This window comes from Sardina pilchardus, chromosome 15 (assembly GCF_963854185.1).
Source record: "Sardina pilchardus chromosome 15, fSarPil1.1, whole genome shotgun sequence".
Lineage (NCBI taxonomy): Eukaryota > Metazoa > Chordata > Actinopteri > Clupeiformes > Clupeidae > Sardina > Sardina pilchardus.
Window position 1 is genome coordinate 16,124,788 of NC_085008.1, and position 18,084 is coordinate 16,142,871.

An 18,084-nucleotide genomic window follows, 5' to 3' on the forward strand; every position below is an offset into this window, starting at 1 on the left:
CTCACCATGTTTCTTTCAAAATGAAAATAAATGAATTTTAAGCGGTGAAAATCACTACCATGTCCAGGCGTTTATGTATTCTTCTGGTGTACTAAAAGGAGAAGTTCGCGCTAGCATGAAATACAAAGTTTATAATGTAACGTCAAGCTGGGCTAATCTAGGCTAGCCTACTATTTAAGCATCTTTGGTCGTATCAATAGCAGAAACCACACTGGCAGGAATAGCCTAAATTAGTGGGACGCTATGTTAGTTAGTTATATTAGTTCACTTTTTACTGTGCTACATGGTGATCTCTGGACGGAGTTAGCCTACTGACAGGCAAATATCTATGTGGATGTAACGTTATGTCTAAATTCCATGTGCAATGTTTGTGGACTCCAGCAACGGGTTGACTCCGCCTTCACCTTGACGCCGCCTCTGGCCCGACTGTAGTCCCGACTGGCCCAACGATTTTGTTGGGCCAGAAATCAGGGGCTAGTAGTCCCGATTTGGCCCGCAGTTAGCACCCGCCAAGAGGTGTGAAAGCAATTAGCCCTGGCACGGCCTGGCTAGCTCGGCTTTGGCCCCACGGTCTGAAAGGGGCTAATGGTGATCGTCATGTCCATGCTATCTATCGATGTTGAGGATATTGATACGTGAAGGCGTGTGTTCTTAGCTCTGCGGCGACTGCTAATATTCTGAAGAAATAAACAACTTGAATTAGAAGTAGTTGCTTATTCTCCACAGTGGCGGGTGTGTTCACATATTTCACCCGCCAGGGCGCAAAACTACACACTTTGACGGGTGGCTAATTTCCATCCCTGACGCACACAGGGACACCTGTGCAACCACTGACACATACCTACACACACACACACACACACACACATGCTCATACAAAATTACACAAACACATGCACAAACATGCCCACACGCATGCACACACACACACACACACACACACACACACTCTAGAGCCTGGCCCTATCCAAAAGAATGTAGGAATAATCAGAGGGGTCTTCTGTCTTGTTTGATTTACAAAAAAATGGATTTGAGGCTCATTTGAAACATCAAGATGTATTTAATAAAAGAAAACAAGCACAAGGGCTTCAATACATAGATCACTTGAGTGCAGCAAAACTCACATATTCACAGCTTCAGTAAATGAGACCAGACAAAGACTAAGACACAAGGAGCAAACTGAATAAACAAGAAACAGATGAACACATTTAGAAAGTATAGTAGGGGCAAGACCCAAAACCTCAGTCAGCATTCCGGTGATCTGGATTTGTTGAGATACAGAGTCTTGATATCGGCAACCCCACTTTTGAGTATCAAAGGAGTAACATCAGAGAGGGTTAAAGCGGAGCTTTGGTAACATGCACAGATGTTTTGCAAGGCTGTTGCTGTTACTTGAAAAAAATGGCTACCCAGTTAAAGATGCATGAAATTAAAAACACTGTTAGAGTTGTATTTTATTACTGACTAAAGCCTGTAAGCTAGTATGAGTAATGCACCTGTTGTTATGATCACATTTGAACATGACATGTAATTAGGCCTAAAAGAACAATCCTTGCAAAAGGGCATCCTGGTTCCAGAAAGTATAAGTTCTGACATATATTCTTCCTACCTGTGCAGTAACAGGTGATATCACTAATTTTCTGAGACCCGGCAACTTATCGGCATGAGCTGTTTTGCTAAATGGTTAGCTCAAATATTTGGCAGGACTTTTACTTTCTGAACCGGGGATGTCTGCCTGTTTATGGATAATATGTGTTTTACGAGACCTACAGCAGAGAATCTGTGAAAAAGGGGCTTTTTAAAGTAGTCCTCTTGAACTGATAAAACATCTCTAATTTTGTCTGCTTTGTTTTACCAATTAAAATTACAAAGCAGCCGAATATAAATGTACTGACAAGGTATACATTCAACAATACCAACAAGCGGTAACAGTCAAATGCTGTATAATTTCCATCAGATTCAATACGACAAAGTACCACAAAATCAATACGATTGACTCAAAATCACCTGACAGAAATACACCATGCTCATAGCCTACCACACCATTTTGTTATTTAGTGCAGTAACCTAGCTGGCTATCATGGCTAACATCAGCAAGAAACTGGCTGTTTGGGTTCAAAATACATGGCACTTAGAATGGAAAGGGCTGTGGTATCTGTTGCTATAGCAAGCATGGACAAACTGTAATTGTACAGGCAAAACTATAAACTGGTAATTGAGGTAGTATGCTGTTGTGGGAGACCTGGCCGGCTATCATTAGCCAACACTGATCATGCAATTAGCATATTCTTACAGGTAGCTTATGCCTGCTGTATTACAACACAGAAATCACTTGCTTTCTCACTGTAGTTTGTTATATATTATGATGTGTTACAACCGGCCTACTAGGCTATGTAACCAGAGAGGGAAGACCACACGGAATTTGCCAAACATGTATTTATTCAAGATAAAGTATTTACAACGTAGGTTAAGTAAAGTCAGTATAAGTGTTGGATTGGGAAAAGAAGAGATGTCGTGCATAAAGAAAGTAAACGCCAAAACGGCAAAAGGTGCGGGAGAGGAGGAGAAGCGGCGGCCTCCACATCCAGGTCTACGGAGATCTTAAAGGCCATCCAGGAAGTAATCAATCAGACTTCACGTGCGCCAATCCATGCCACACACACCTGTGCTTGGCTCACCTGTAGGGAGACGCAATAGACAGGAGACAAGCAAGCCACTAGGAGGAGCCCTGCAGACCCGTAACAGATGGCAAGCTACTTTTGTTGCCTCTGTGATAGGATGTTCACCAGCACTGGTTACATTTTCGACCTTCGAAAACTGAGGTCCATTATTCCCTTTACGGATATTATTGACCTAACTTGGCCGGAAACCCTCTTACTGCGTCAAATTTTGGAACGTTCATAAATGTAGGGATAAAAATGACTGCAGGCTAGAAAATGTAAAGATATTTTTGGAAAATTTCCTTTTAATTGAATTAAAAGTGATTGTTAAAGGAGTCCTAGAATTCAAAACCACATTCACCTTGTTACTGTTGAATTTAGGCTGCGAGCAGTGTCCAAAGGACAACACCAAAGACTTTACCGCGTCCCCCGCCTGCTTTCGTATGCAAATTGGGAAATAGAAACAGCCGTGTTGAAATGCTCCAATCTGAACAGAGCTCAGATAACACGTAATAGGCGCCCATCCCCCTTTAGATACACCCCTCGGCCCCTCTCATTTGCATACCTTCGATTAATAATTCTTGTTAAACTGCTCTTACGATGCTAGTATCTAGATATGTGGTCTATGGCAGAGACGTTGTAATGCTAGCGTTATTACAGCTAACTTTGGAGAGTTACTGTACTAAGAAATGTACTGATAAAACTTACCAATCTAACACATTCATTCTGTTGGGGAATCTGCTGCACTTCATCTTCGTCAGAACTTTCTTCTGACTCGGATTATACATGTACGGCTGTATTCCTTATTTAAATCCATTGTTGATAGCTTTATCAAAGACTTTGGCTTTATTTACCAGCAGCAAACGTAGTTTCACTTTGCTCTAGCTTCAGACCGGTGGATTGAGCCAATCAACTTTCAGGACATATCGGCCAATAGACCAATCAGCGCGCATCTCATTTGAATATTCATGAACTTGCTGAGTGGGCGGGAAAAACAAACTGTTTCATTGCAAGGCTTATTTATGACCTTGTATTAGGCGATCTAGCAGTGCTCCTGGGGCGTTTTCAGCCCCACAAATTTACATATGACATTATTTAGGCTCAAAGATCAATTTGTAATGGTCAAAAAATGCGTTCTATGACTCCTTTAAGGTGAAAGTTGCTCTTACTCTGAGTCTTTTGAAATGACGTCTTTATGACAGATGATGAGTTTGGAGTTTGTTTGTCTACCATCTCCAAATGGGCCCGTTAAAATGTCAAGACTGCAAATACTGGCTGTAAACCTCCCCTGGCAGCCCACTTAATGTGAAAATAATGACTGGCGACCCCATGGTGCAAAGTACGTTTAAAATGACTGTCCTTTAGATCAATAATGATGAGGACCGTAACAGATCTGTCTCACAGAGCAATTGACTCAATCTCTTGAACTGGTCTTAAGGTGATTTCTTTTTTGTAAGAGAAGTGGGTAAGGTTGACTCTGTTGTAAAGTCGCTGCCCTTGTTGAAGGGAACAATATAGGGTGTAAGTGAACTTAGCAAGCACTAAAGTACAAAAAGCTTCCACTATCAGAATAGCAGAGTAAAACATGAACTGTTTTTTACAGCGTTCATTGAGGTTGTCCTCAAGTGGAGGGTTGTATGAAGATGCGAGCAGCTGTTCAGGATAATACGTGCTGACACAGGTGAAATAGGTTGGGGTGGTTGTTTGATGTGATGTGGTAGTAGTAGGTATCATCTGGGTAGTGGTAGTGCAAGTTGTTGTTGCCAATGTTGTGGTCATACTAGTGGTCAGAGGTGTTGTAGTGAGCTCAGAAGTTGATATGAGTGGCGTTGTGGTTATCAGAACGGTAGTGGTTTGACTTGTGGTTGCAGCTGTAGTAGTCATAGTAGTACTTGGTGTGGTTGTTGTGATTGTTGTTGTTCTTAAAGTTGTTGTAAGTTCAGTAGTGGTTGTCATAAGCAGTGTTGTAGTAGGTAATGTCGTGGTTGTTGGTATTGTTGTTGTCATAAGCGGTGTCGTAGGTATTGTTGTGGTTGTTGTAGCTAATGTCGTGGTTGTTGTTGTCATAAGCGGTGTCGTTGTAGGTAGTGTTGTGGTTGTTGTAGCTAATGTTGTGGTTGTTGTTGTCATAAGCGGTGTTGTTGTAGGTATTGTTGTGGTTGTAGTAGGTAATGCTGTGGTTGTTGTTGTTGTTATAAGCGGTGTCGTTGTAGGTATTGCTATGGTTGTTGTAAGTAATGTTGTGGTTGTTGTTGTTGGCACTGTCGTAGTTACTGGCAATGTAGTTGTAGGTGTTGTGGTTGGCAGTGCTGTAGTCATGGTTGTTGTCTCCATTGTAGTAGTCTGTGTTGTTGTTGTTGTTGGCATAGGAGTGGTAGTAGTGTGTAAAGCAGTAGTAGTTGGCAGAGTAGTGGGGCATATTAATACACTTTCTTCTAGTTTGATGATCTCTTGGTCTTTCAAAGACTCAGGTGAGGCGCATAATACTACAGATTTTAACATTTTGGGATTGGATTTCATCCATTCATAAAAGGGTATCAGATTACAGTCACAATGCCAAGGATTGCCATCCAGGTATAATTTACTCAGTTTCGGTAGAGAACTGAAGACATCATTTGGAAGCCATTTCAGTTGGTTTTTAGAAAGTTTCAGGGTTGATAATGAGTTTTTTAATGGCTCAAAATTGTCTGATGTGAGGGATTTAATAGAATTTTTCTGAAGATTAAGATCTGCGACCTTCTCCAAACCAATAAAAAACTCTCCTGCCACAGTTTCAAACAGATTTTCTGACAGATCCAATTTTTTGATCTTTGCAAGGACACTCAGGCCTCCAGGAGGAAGTGTGGTGAGATTGTTGCTCTTAAAACTTAACTCTGTAAGTTTAGGCATTTCTCCAAATAAGTTTGGTGGCAGATGTGTTAATTGATTACTGTGGAGTGTCAATGTTTTAAGTAATGGAAAGTTGACAAACATCTGTGGTGGCAACTCTGTCAAGAGGTTGTTGTCTAACAGTAGCTTTCCTAAATGATTTTTATGTGGAATTAATTGTGGCTGTATGTATGATATTTTGTTGTTTTGTAAAGCAATCTCTGTAAGTCCTTGCATATTGTCAAATATTCCATCAGGTAGAGATGATAGCTCATTTTCATACAGTCTGATTACTTTGAGTTTCTTCAATTCCGAGATGAGAGATGATGAAATGGAGCTGACATTATTTTTTGCCAGATGAAGAGTCTGAAGATTCTCTAGCTGATCGAATATCCCGTCCTCGATAGTTGCAATCTCATTCATATGCAGCTGTAGATCTTTGAGTTTATCAAGACCATCAAACAATCCCTTCTGTAAACTCTGTAATTTGTTGTTTTTCAGAACAAGAGTTTCAAGGCTTTTCAAATCCTGAAAAACTCCCACAGAAAGTGACTCCAGTGGTGTGTTAGATATCTCAATGAGCGTAAGGTTGTTTAAGCCCTCAAATGCTCCAGGCTCAATGGAATCTGTAGAGGCACCAAGGAACTCGATCTTCTCAAGATGAGGATTTGTGGCAAATGCACCTTTCTGAATTAAACTGATTTGACTGCCCACAAAAAAAATATCTGTGACACCTTCTTTCAGTGTGACCGGGATTGCTGTGACTTTTTTGTCAAAAACTTGTCGTTTGACACAGCTATCATCTTTTTCACCTTCTTTTTCACACGCGGACTCCCCAGAGCAGCCCGTTATAAAAGCCAGCAAAATACATATGGAACTGTGTAGTCGAAACATTTGTCCTAAAGTAAGAGAGAAAGAAAGGTGTATTTGCTTAGTGATAACATTGACTGTGTGTTTGTGCACATTGCCGTGTGTGTTTTTTTAGTCATTTGAAACTATAGCGTCTTTAACAGACTAACAGACAGAATGAGTTAAAAGATGGCATTTCTGCAAAACACACAACAGAACAAAATATATTGACCAAATAAGGTATTTTATCATTATGGTATTTTAACCGAAGTCTAAAATGTTGGTAGGGAATAGTATTATTTCCATACTTTCAAAATACTGGACCAAAAAAAAAAAAAGCTCAATGGATTGACTGTTTATACTAGTGTTCTGCAATATACAAGGATGTGATTTTTCTGGATTAAAGGAATAGTTCTGTATTTTGGACATAGACCCCCCCCCCAATAATAGTCTAGTTGTGCGCCTGCGTGTGTAATCTTTCAAATTAAATGTAAGTGTGTGGATGTAGTTTAGATTAAGATAAATTATAGATTAAGTTAATTTTGATAACGTGTTGACTGACTTGAAATAGAAAATTGTAAATAGCCTGATGGCAGGCAGAAATGGGATGCTGTGCATAGTTGGGAAGGTATGGTATGGTAGGCCAATTGGGCATGAACACACACACACACACACACACACAAGGGAAATGTTCTCTCGTTGTTGAGTAGCCTGATGGTACGCACAGTGCGTACGGACGTACACCTGCAGGCGCGCCTGGGACCTCATTTCCAATTTAGCCGAGGTGATACAGGTCGGTGGAGACCGTTTTCAGCACATTTCATGCAGTCCTTATACAGTACTAAGCTGGTGTTGAGGTAGCGCACGTCAACGGTAACATCCAGCCTGCCACTAAAAACAGCCTAAACCCACTCCACAGAACACCCGAGACAAATAAATTATAACGACTAAAGATGCGCATGTCTGTGAGTAACTTTGCATCGCATTGCAATAACCTATACTTTGTTCCCTGTATGGCAGTAGTGGATTGATATTATGCAGGCTACAGAGGAAACCGGTTTTGTGACAATCACACATGAGTTTATTTACCTGCCGCTCCAACTAATTCCTCTCTGCCAGGCTACAACATGCATAACATCACCACTATGTGTTGCACAGTCTCAATCTAAAGTTATCAGAAGCAGCTAGGCAAACGTTACAAGTAGCTGTGGGTGCATCTGGAAAGATGGATGAATGGCATTTGTTTTCAGTAACTTGTGGTCCTTCAGACTGCGGGGTTTTTCAAAGTCTCTGGTCTAAAATGATCACTAGCCTACATATTCACAACTTCAGTAGCCTCCAGTCTCTGCCAGCTCCAAGAAGCCACAGTTGGTTCCTTTCTGGTTCTTTTCACTGAAATTGGTGGAAACTCTGTGGTGTCCATCTGTAGCGTTTATTTTCACAATTTTTGAATGCACACTGAATCACCATGTTAATAAGGCGGCTACTACCAAGTGTCCCGACTGGAGTTCGCTTCTGTTTTACTTTTGGACGCAGTACTGCTAATCTACAAAGTAGAATTCCGCTGCTGCTGAGAAACTAGTCCCTCAAAATGTAATACAACATCATTGAGATGCAAGGTTAGTTTTATTTCTAACATTGTTCTATCAACACAGACATGTACATCGACAGTCTGATTTTGCAACTAAAAGGAGTGGACGCTGAAAACGGTCTCCACCGACCTACAGTAGATCACCCAGGCTAAGTTGGAAATGAGGTCTTATGTCCAAAATTCAAAACTATTCCTTCAATGGAGAATTATTAAATTCCCCATTTTCTGACCTAGAAATGTGACCAATGTGAATCATACAGAGCTGTAAAAAAATGCGGAGGAGGGGGTTGTTTGGTATTAAACAAAGCCATTCAGCATTTCCTCACTTTTGAGCAGTTCTCAATGTAACTGATCATCAGTAAAAGCATTGTTTATAGCAGGCACTCAGGGATGCAGTGGCATGCCATGCCATGCTCCATATATTTTCCTACTGTTTTGATAACTTGCCAATCATATCCTGAGTACAAAGTCTAGTTTAACCTAGCAGTAATGGACTGGCTGATGTCATTGTTCAATATCAACATCTGTAACAGTCACGAGTATCAACTCTTTCAGTATCCATTGCAGGAGCACAGTGATACATACCACATTGAGGTGTATGTCTTGTAGGAGGCTGTGAACATAAGCACTCGGAGGGACACCACCACCTCGTAGCCGACCTGCCTTATCTGTGACCTGCCGCAGGCACAAGCTCTGTGGTTTTACTTGGCCAATAAGGGCGACACCGGCTGACTTTCTGTTTTAACTGATAAGACATGTAGCTCTACCCAATGGCTGTTTTTCTGTTGAGATATGACAATTTTGTAAGCCTGCAAATATTGCAAATGCTTATGAATAAAACCCATAGATATTGTAAATATATGAATTTAGTAAATGTGCAGATGTCACAGAACTTGAGAACAAAATAGCAAACGGATATTCTAGTGTACAGCAGAGGGTGTGAATAAAGCAGCCTGTGCACTAATCATGACTACATGTTGATATTTATTCTGCATTAGTCCAAGCAACTGAAGCGCTTCAAACACTAGATGCACCACATAGCGGTACACAATATGACCGCCGCTCAGTTTTGCACATTCTCTCCACAAAAATAAATGATGCTGGTCAACTTACTGTATCTCCTATTTTTGCAATTTATATGAATATATCTCCTACTCTTGCAGCTCATGTGTATATAAACTAGATGCACCGCATAGCGGTACACAATATGACCGCCGGACAATTCTGCACATTCTCTCGACTAAAATAAATTACGCTTGTCAACTTTCCTGTATCTCCTATTTGTGCAATTTATATGTACAGTATATATCTACTACTCTTGCAGCTCATGTGTATAAATGAGTGTGTGCATGTGTGAGTTTGCTTTTGTGTATAAGTGTGTGTGTGTGTGTGTGTGTGCGTGCATGTGCATGTGTGGAATCTGGATGTGTGTGAATCTGTTGATGTTTGTGTGTGTGTGTGTGTGTGTGTGTAACTGTGACAGTATCATTAAACCCTTGCTTAATAACTAGTAGCTAGCGTAGCGGTCATATGATTGTCAAGGTTTTTTTTTTTATTCTTCTTCTTTTTTTTCGGTCATCTACTTCCTGATTTTTTGGTCAACGATTCCCGGGACACCGTAACACCGGGGCACATGAAACTTGGTGTGCATGTAGCCCCAGTTACGGTGTCCCAGAAACCGTTGACCAAAAATTCAGGAAGTAGATGACAGAAAAAAAAAAAAAAACTTTGACAATCACGATATGACTGCTACGTTAGTTACGCTAACGGCGGTAACACACATATAGAAAATAAGATAATCTGGCAAATGACTGTACTATGTGTAAATCCATGACAATTAATGACAATAATGATATAAGTTACATTTATTATCACTCTTTCACACTGACACGGCATATCACACAGGAATAAGGTATAAGGTCACCAAAATCTAAGTTCACACATTTAAATCAAAAGTCTGGCATGGGCTTGAAAATAAAATGAGCACATTTATTTACACAAATATAAAATGTATTATTTTTTCAGGTAGTAGACACATATTTATTCAGTAATATACAAAATTTATTTTTTTAACTTGCATGTAATGTTTGGCTTGTAACAATGGACCACCACAAACATGAATAACTAGGCCTAAGACTAAACCCAGGATTGCAGTAAAAAGCTATCAAACCTAAAAATTTTATTATTTCCTATTGAAACACATGATATGGGCTTAATTAGAACACACTGACTACCATGGAAATAAAGCTAACATGCTCTCACCAAAATTAAATAAAGTATACAGAAATGCCTGTAGCCTAAATACTGTATGCTTTAACATTTGCCATCATAGTTATTCTTCTTCTGCCAAACTTTCTGAATTAACAAGGAATTCATATTAAAAGTTAACTTATGCAAGCTGTTTTTTTGGGTCACTGTACCATTTAAGCCCACTTTGAATTTTTTTTTTTTTTTAAATATGTCACCCATCCAAACCCTTATTTGAAGGTTTATGTAAAGTGACATTTACATTTAGTGCATGTGAACACTACACTTTTAATCCATAACTAATGATTAGCACCCTATAGCATACTCATCTTTCTACATAAAAGCAAATAGAACAAATTATAAAGTACCTGTTTTTACACAAGAAAAATATTTTTAAAAATCAATAAGCTCTTAATTTGCATAATTTGAATATACTTAGGCTACTAAGTCAGTGGCTGAAAATAGTTGAAAAGAAGCTCTACTGTATCTGAGGGGTCCAAAAACACCAGTTTTGAAGCGACTTTATCTGAGCCTCCTTGAGACTGCACGGATGTAAGTTGGCCTTATTTAATATTGGCAAATGTGATTGGTGGCATATAAAAGCTGACATATAATTAAGAAATTGGACAAAATGTAATTGGACAAAATAAATAATTATGACTTGGCATGCTTGATATTTGACTTTACTCTAAATTTAGTTGTATGCCACAGCCCACATATACTTCAGAGTGTATAGGATTTATTGGTCACGCAAAGGACTGAACTGAAGTGGTGAACATAGTTGTAGTTGTAGGTGTTGTGGTTGGCAGTGCTGTAGTCATGGTTGTTGTATTGTGGTCTGTGTTGTTGTTGGCACAGGAATGGTGGTAGTGTGTGAAGCAGTAGGCCTAGTAGTGAGCAGAGAGTAAGAGTAGTGAGCAGAGAGTAACAAAGTTTTGTGTTGTGTTGTTTGTTTGTCCCTTCGGTCGCTGTGTTCACACCAAAGATCATAGAGTGCTCTATGATCTTTGGTTCACACACTGACCTAGCTGCTGTGAATGCCGAGCCAAACCAATCATACTGTATGCTGTTGTCTGTATTGACTCTAAAATGTTCTCATCGAATTAGCCAGTGATCGGGGCAGGAAAGCATAGCAACTGTTTCCATGATTTAAAAAAAAAAAAATGATCACACATGGCCATGGTAATATCTGCTGACGATACCCAGATCTACCTCCCAGTTGCCCCTCAGACCACATGCACATTAGACAAACTGTATAGCTGCCTCAATGACATTAAATCTGGGATGGCATGCAATTTCTTACAACTCAACGGTAGCAAAACTGAAGTCATTATATTTTGCCCCCCTTCCTCTGTCACCAGCCTCAGCAGTGCTCTTGGTCCCCTCTCTAATAACCTGCACTCTGTGGTTAGGAATCTTGGTGTTATGCTGGATAGTTTTAATAAACAAATCAATAGTGTGGTCAGAAGTGTTTTTTTATCAACTTAGAGTAATATCGAATCTTAAATCCCTTTTATCACAGAAGGATCTTGAAATACTTATACATGCATTCATTACCTCCAGACTTGATTATTGCAATATTTTATACACAGGTCTTACTCAATCCAACATCCACAAATTACAGATGGTCCAGAATGCAGCAGCCAGATTGCTCACTAGCACTAAAAAGAGAGAGCATATCACACCACTCCTGGCTCAGCTGCACTGGCTCCCTGTCAAATTCAGAATTGATTTAAAGATTGTACTCTTTGTTTTTAAAGCTCTTAATGGCTTAGCCCCCCTTATATTGCAGAAATGCTTTCCCCACACTCCACACCAAGGTCGACCCGGTCTTCTACAAAACAGCTCCTATCTGTCCCCCGTGCTCGTCTCAAAACGAGAGGTGACCGGGTGTTCTCTGTTGTTGGCCCAAACCTTTGGAATCCCCTTCTACCCCATATTAAATCCTCTATACCACCCTTGCCAGCTTTAAGTCCAACTTAAAGACATACCTTTTCACTCTTGCTTTTAACAACCTTTAATTCCCTCCCATATTCCCTACTGCTTTTTATTTTATTCTTTATCTTTTTATCTTTTTATTTATTTTGATATCTTATTTCATTTATTGCTCTTTAACCTTGCTCTTATTTTTGTACTACTTTTATTTTCTTGTTTTATTCTATTTTACCTGTTTTACTCTATGTTGTCAGCTAATTACACAATACTTGTACTTTTACTTTCAGTACTTGAGTAGTCATTTTAAAAATAAACTACTCTCAATACTTAAGAACAAAATATATTTAATATAGTACTTCCACTTAAGTATGGTTCTTAAAGAGAGTGAGACTACTTCTACTCAAGTCACTTTTTTGATAGAGCACTTGTACTTCTACTCAAGCCTGGATCTCTACTTTATACATCACTGGTAGTGAGGCATATTACTAGATTCATGATCTCTTGGTCACATTTTGCTACAGATTTTAACATTTGGGGATTGGATTTCATCCATTCGTAAAAGGTTATTGTTGGCACTGTCGTAGCTACTGGCAATGTAGTTGTAGGTGTTGTGGTTGGCAGTGCTGTAGTCATGGTTGTTGTCTCCATTGTAGTAGTCTGTGTTGTTGTTGTTGTTGGCATAGGAGTGGTAGTAGTGTGTAAAGCAGTAGTAGTTGGCAGAGTAGTGGGGCATATTAATACACTTTCTTCTAGTTTGATGATCTCTTGGTCTTTCAAAGACTCAGGTGAGGCACATAATACTACAGATTTTAACATTTTGGGATTGGATTTCATCCATTCATAAAAGGGTATCAGATTACAGTCACAATGCCAAGGATTGCCATCCAGGTATAATTTACTCAGTTTCGGTAGAGAACTGAAAACATCATTTGGAAGCCATTTCAGTTGGTTTCTAGAAAGTTTCAGGGTTGATAATGAGTTTTTTAATGGCTCAAAATTGTCTGATGTGAGGGATTTAATAGAATTTTTCTGAAGATTAAGATCTGCAACCTTCTCCAAACCAATAAAAAACTCTCCTGCCACAGTTTCAAACAGATTTTCTGACAGATCCAATTTTTTGATCTTTGAAAGGACACTCAGGCCTCCAGGAGGAAGTGTGGTGAGATTGTTGCTCTTAAAACTTAACTCTGTAAGTTTAGGCATTTCTCCAAATAAGTTTGGTGGCAGATGTGTTAATTGATTACTGTGGAGTGTCAATGTTCTAAGTAATGGAAAGTTGACAAACATCTGTGGTGGCAACTCTGTCAAGAGGTTGTTGTCTAACAGTAGCTTTCCTAAATGATTTTTGTGTGGAATTAATTGTGGCTGTATGTATGATATTTTGTTGTTTTGTAAAGCAATCTCTGTAAGTCCTTGCATATTGTCAAATATTCCATCAGGTAGAGATGATAGCTCATTTTCATACAGTCTGATTACTTTGAGTTTCTTCAATTCTGAGATGAGAGATGATGAAATGGAGCTGACATTATTTTTTGCCAGATGAAGAGTCTGAAGATTCTCTAGCTGGTCGAATATCCCGTCCTCGATAGTTGCAATCTCATTCATATGCAGCTGTAGATCTTTGAGTTTATCAAGACCATCAAACAATCCCTTCTGTAAACTCTGTAATTTGTTGTTTTTCAGAACAAGAGTTTCGAGGCTTTTCAAATCCTGAAAAACTCCCACAGAAAGTGACTCCAGTGGTGTGTTAGATATCTCAATGAGCGTAAGGTTATTTAAGCCCTCAAATGCTCCAGGCTCAATGGAATCTGTAGTGGCACCAAGGAACTCAATCTTCTCAAGCTGAGGATTTGTGGCAAATGCACCTTTGTGAATTAAACTGATTTGACTGCCCACAAAAAAAATATCTGTGAAACCTTCTTTCAGTGTGACCGGGACTGCTGTGACTTTTTTGTCAAAAACTTGTCGTTTGACACAGCTATCATCTTTTTCACCTTCTTTGTCACATGCGGACTCCCCAGAGCAGCCCGTTATAAAAGCCAGCAAAATACATATGGAACTGTGTAGTCGAAACATTTGTCCTAAAGTAAGAGAGAAAGAAAGGTGTATTTACTTAGTGATAACATTGACTGTGTGTTTGTGCACATTGCTGTGTGTGTGTTTTTAGTCAGTTAAAACTATAGCTTCTTTAACAGACTAAAGAATGAGTTAAATGATGGCATTTCTGCAAAACACACAACAGAACAAAATATATTAACTAAATAAGGTATTTTATCATTATGGTATTTTAACCAAAGTCTAAAATGTTGGTAGGGAATAAAGTATTATTTCCATACTTTCAAAATACTGGACCAAAAAAAAAAAAAAAAGCTCAATGGATTGACTGTTCATACTAGTGTTCTGCAATATACAAGGATGTGATTTTTCTGGATTAAAGGAATAGTTCGGTATTTTGGACATAGATTCCCCCCCACCCCCAATAAGTAGTCTAGTTGTGCGCCTGCGTGCGTAATCCCTCAAATTAAATAGTAAATGTGTGTGTGTGGATAAAGTTTAGATTAAGATAAGTTATAGATTAAGTTAATTTTGATAACGTGTTGACTGACTTGAAATAGAACATTGTAAATAGCCTGATGGCAGGCAGAAATGGGATGCTGTGCATAGTTGGGAAGGTATGGTATGCCAATTGGGCATGAACACACACACACACAAGGGAAATGTTCTCTCGTTGTTGAGTAGCCTGATGGTACTATACGGTACGGATGTACACCTGCAGGCACGCCTGGGACCTCATTTCCAATTTAGCCGAGGTGATACAGGTCGGTGAAGACCGTTTTCAGCACATTTCATGCTGTCTGTGAGTAACTTTGCATCGCATTGCAATAACCTATATTTTGTTCCCTGTATGGCAGTAGCGGATTGATATTATGCAGGCTACAGAGGAAACCGGTTTTGTGACAATCACATGAGTTTATTTACCTGCCGCTCCAACTAATTCATCTCTGCCAGGCTACAACACGCATAACATAACCACTATGTGTAGCACAGTCTCAATCTAAAGTTATCAGAAGCAGCTAGGCAAACGTTACGAGTAGCTGTTGGTGCGTCTGGAAAGATGGATGAACGGCATTTGTTTTCAGTAACTTGTGGTCCTTCAGACTGCGGGGGTTTTCAAAGTCTCTGGTCTAAAATGACCACTAGCCTACATATTCACAACTTCAGTATAGCCTACAGTCTCTGCCAGCTCCAAGAAGCCACAGTTGGTTACTTTCTGGTTCTTTTCACTGAAATTGGTGGAAACTCTGTGGTGTCCATCTGTAGCGTTTATTTTCACAATTTTTGAATGCACACTGAATCACCATGTTAATAAGGCGGCTACTACCAAGTGTCCCGACTGGAGTTCGCTTCTGTTTTACTTTTGGACGCAGTACTGCTAATCTACAAAGTAGAATTCCGCTGCTGCTGAGAAACTAGTCCTCAAAATGTAATACATCATTGAGATGCAAGGTTAGTTTTATTTCTAACATTGTTCTATCAACACAGACATGTACATCGACTGTCTGATTTTGCAACTAAAAGGAGTGCTCGCTGAAAACGGTCTCCACCGACCTATATCACCCAGGCTAAGTTGGAAATGAGGTCCTATGTCCAAAATTCCAAACTATTCCTTTAATGGAGAATTAATAAATTCCCCATTTTCTGACCTAGAAATGTGACCAATGTGAATCATACAGAGCTGTAAAAAAATGTGGAGGAGGGGGTTGTTTGGTATTAAACATGCCATTCAGCATTTCCTCACTTTTGAGCAGTTCTCAATGTAACTGATCATCAGTAAAGCATTGTTTATAGCAGGCACTCAGGGATGCAGTGGCATGCCATGCCATGCTCCATATATTTTCCTACTGTTTTGATAATTTGCCAATCATATCCTGAGTACAAAGTCTAGTTTAACCTAGCAGTAATGGAATGGCTGATATCATTGTTCAATATATCAACATCTGTAACAGTCACGAGTATCCACTCTTTACATTTTACAAGAGTATCCATTGCAGGAGCACAGCGATACATACCACAATGATGTGTATGTCTTGTAGGACACTGTGAACATAAGCACTCGGAGGGACACCACCACCTCGTAGCCGACCTGCCCTATCTGTGAGCTGCCGCAGGCACAAGCTCTGTGGTTTTACTTGGCCAATAAGGGCGACACCGGCTGACTTTCTGTTTCAACTGATAAGACATGTAGCTCTACCCAATGACTGTTTTTCTGTTGAGATATGACAATTTTGTAAGCCTGCAAATATGGCAAATGCTTATGAATAAAACCCATAGATATTGTAAATACATAAATTTAGTAAATGTGCAGATGTCACAGAACTTGAGAACAAAATAGCAAAACAAGTATTCTAGTGTCCAGCAGAGGGCGTGAATAAAGCAGCCTGTGCACTAATCATAACTATGTTGATATTTGTTCTGCATTAGTCCAAGCAACTAGCCTGGGTGTTTGCATCCTGCCTTGCGCAGTGATTTCATTCACGCTGATAATACCCAAATTCTCGCCTGATGTTGGTGACCAATCACAGATCATCCGAGAAGTTTCCGTTGCCTTCTTGAGTCTACATTCAACGCCAAAGGATTTACAATGATGTCAATGGCAGCCCTTTGCGTTGCATATGAACGCGCGGGGGCACATTCGGCTTCAGTGTGATCAGGACTGCTGTGACTTTTTTGTCAAAAATGTGTCACAGCTATCATCTTTTTCACCTTCTTTACATCAACTCTTTCAATCTTACAAGAGTATCCATCGCAGGAGCACAGCGATACATACCACAATGATGTGTATGTCTTGTAGGAGGCTATAAACATCAACACTCAGAGGAAAACCCACCACCTCGTAGCCGACCTTCCTTATCTCTGAGCTGCCACAGGCACAAGCTCTGTGGTTTTACTTGGCCAGTAAGGGTGGGACCAGCTGACTTTAGTGCTTTAACTGATAATACATGTAACTCTGCCCTGTTTTTCTGTTAGGGTATGACCAGAAAATATTGCAAATGCTTAGGAATAAAACCCATAGATATTGTAAATATGTGAATTTAGTAAATGTGCAGATGTCACAGAACTTGAGAACAAAATAGCAAAACAAATATTCTAGTGTCCAGCAGAGGGCGAGAATAAAGTAGCCTAAAGCAGCCTTTAAGCATGACTACATGTTACCTGTTCTGCATTAGTCTGAAAAATAATGAATGATTAAATAGTCTATTTTTATTTTAATCAATGTGATCATTGATTATTTCCTTGTTTCAGTCAATTGTTTCATGATGAACTGTATTTCATGATGAACAGATATGTACATACAATTGTGTGTATAATAAGGAACTGATATACTATTTTCTAAACTGAATTGAACTTAAAAGCACCACATTAAAGTGAAAACGCTACATTTCTATCTAGAAAGAAGATATCCACCTCTATAAGTTCTAAGGAATTTAGACTCCCACATGGTACATGTTCTGTTGCATTGTGTGCATTACATGAGCAGTTAAGTTTACACGTACTGTAGGTGTAAGTCATAAATAATGTGACTCATGATAAAGAAGCGCAATTAGGATGATGTGTAAATATGTGATATTTCAGTTTCATTTGGTTTATATAATTTTCACAAATACCACATTTTGCTGTTTCTCAGATTTCGATGCACAGGCTACCCATGGTGTAATATGATACTGTTAGGAAGCATTTAACCAAACATTACATTACAAACTAAACATTTCCACCCACCTTGAGATCGTAATGTCTGATGTGTCTATTGCATACACACAATGGATGTTTACAGCTCTGTGATTGGCCCCAAAATATCAAAACATCAAGCACATTATTGCAGTATTGCATTTCCAGGTTTTGGAACCAACATTTTATTGCATAATTAGGAGGTTG

The 18,084-nt window shown here is 39.4% G+C and overlaps 2 protein-coding genes across 4 annotated transcripts; both read right to left on the reverse strand.

Moving 5' to 3' along the window:
* Positions 1–1,088: 1,088 nt before the first annotated feature.
* Positions 1,089–8,641, reverse strand: LOC134101756 (leucine-rich repeat-containing protein 15). The gene is made up of 2 exons (XM_062555532.1): positions 8,554–8,641; positions 1,089–6,427 (listed from the first exon to the last, which is right to left on the reverse strand). The coding sequence occupies exon 2, from the start codon at positions 6,420–6,422 to the stop codon at positions 4,059–4,061; it is 2,364 nt and encodes a 787-aa protein (XP_062411516.1). The 5' UTR covers positions 6,423–6,427; positions 8,554–8,641; the 3' UTR covers positions 1,089–4,058.
* A 1,177-nt stretch (positions 8,642–9,818) lies between these two features.
* LOC134101758 (leucine-rich repeat-containing protein 15-like) lies at positions 9,819–17,066 on the reverse strand. 3 transcript variants are annotated; one of them, XM_062555537.1, is made up of 2 exons: positions 16,979–17,066; positions 9,819–14,231 (listed from the first exon to the last, which is right to left on the reverse strand). In XM_062555537.1, the coding sequence occupies exon 2, from the start codon at positions 14,224–14,226 to the stop codon at positions 12,607–12,609; it is 1,620 nt and encodes a 539-aa protein (XP_062411521.1). In that variant the 5' UTR covers positions 14,227–14,231; positions 16,979–17,066; the 3' UTR covers positions 9,819–12,606. The 3 variants fall into 3 exon arrangements, with proteins under 3 accessions (XP_062411521.1, XP_062411519.1, XP_062411520.1); XM_062555535.1 differs by lacking the exon at positions 16,979–17,066 and adding an exon at positions 16,699–16,954; XM_062555536.1 differs by lacking the exon at positions 16,979–17,066 and adding an exon at positions 16,221–16,296.
* Positions 17,067–18,084: the final 1,018 nt, after the last annotated feature.

Coding starts and splice junctions, on each gene's coding strand:
- LOC134101756 (XM_062555532.1), bottom strand. CDS start 6,422: ATGTTTCGACTACACAGTTCCATATGTATTTTGCTGGCTTTTATAACG.
- LOC134101758 (XM_062555535.1), bottom strand. CDS start 16,738: ATGATCTGTGATTGGTCACCAACATCAGGCGAGAATTTGG. Junction 14,232..16,698: donor AACATCAGGCGAGAATTTGG/GTATTATCAGCG, acceptor CTCTTACTTTAG/GACAAATGTTTCGACTACAC.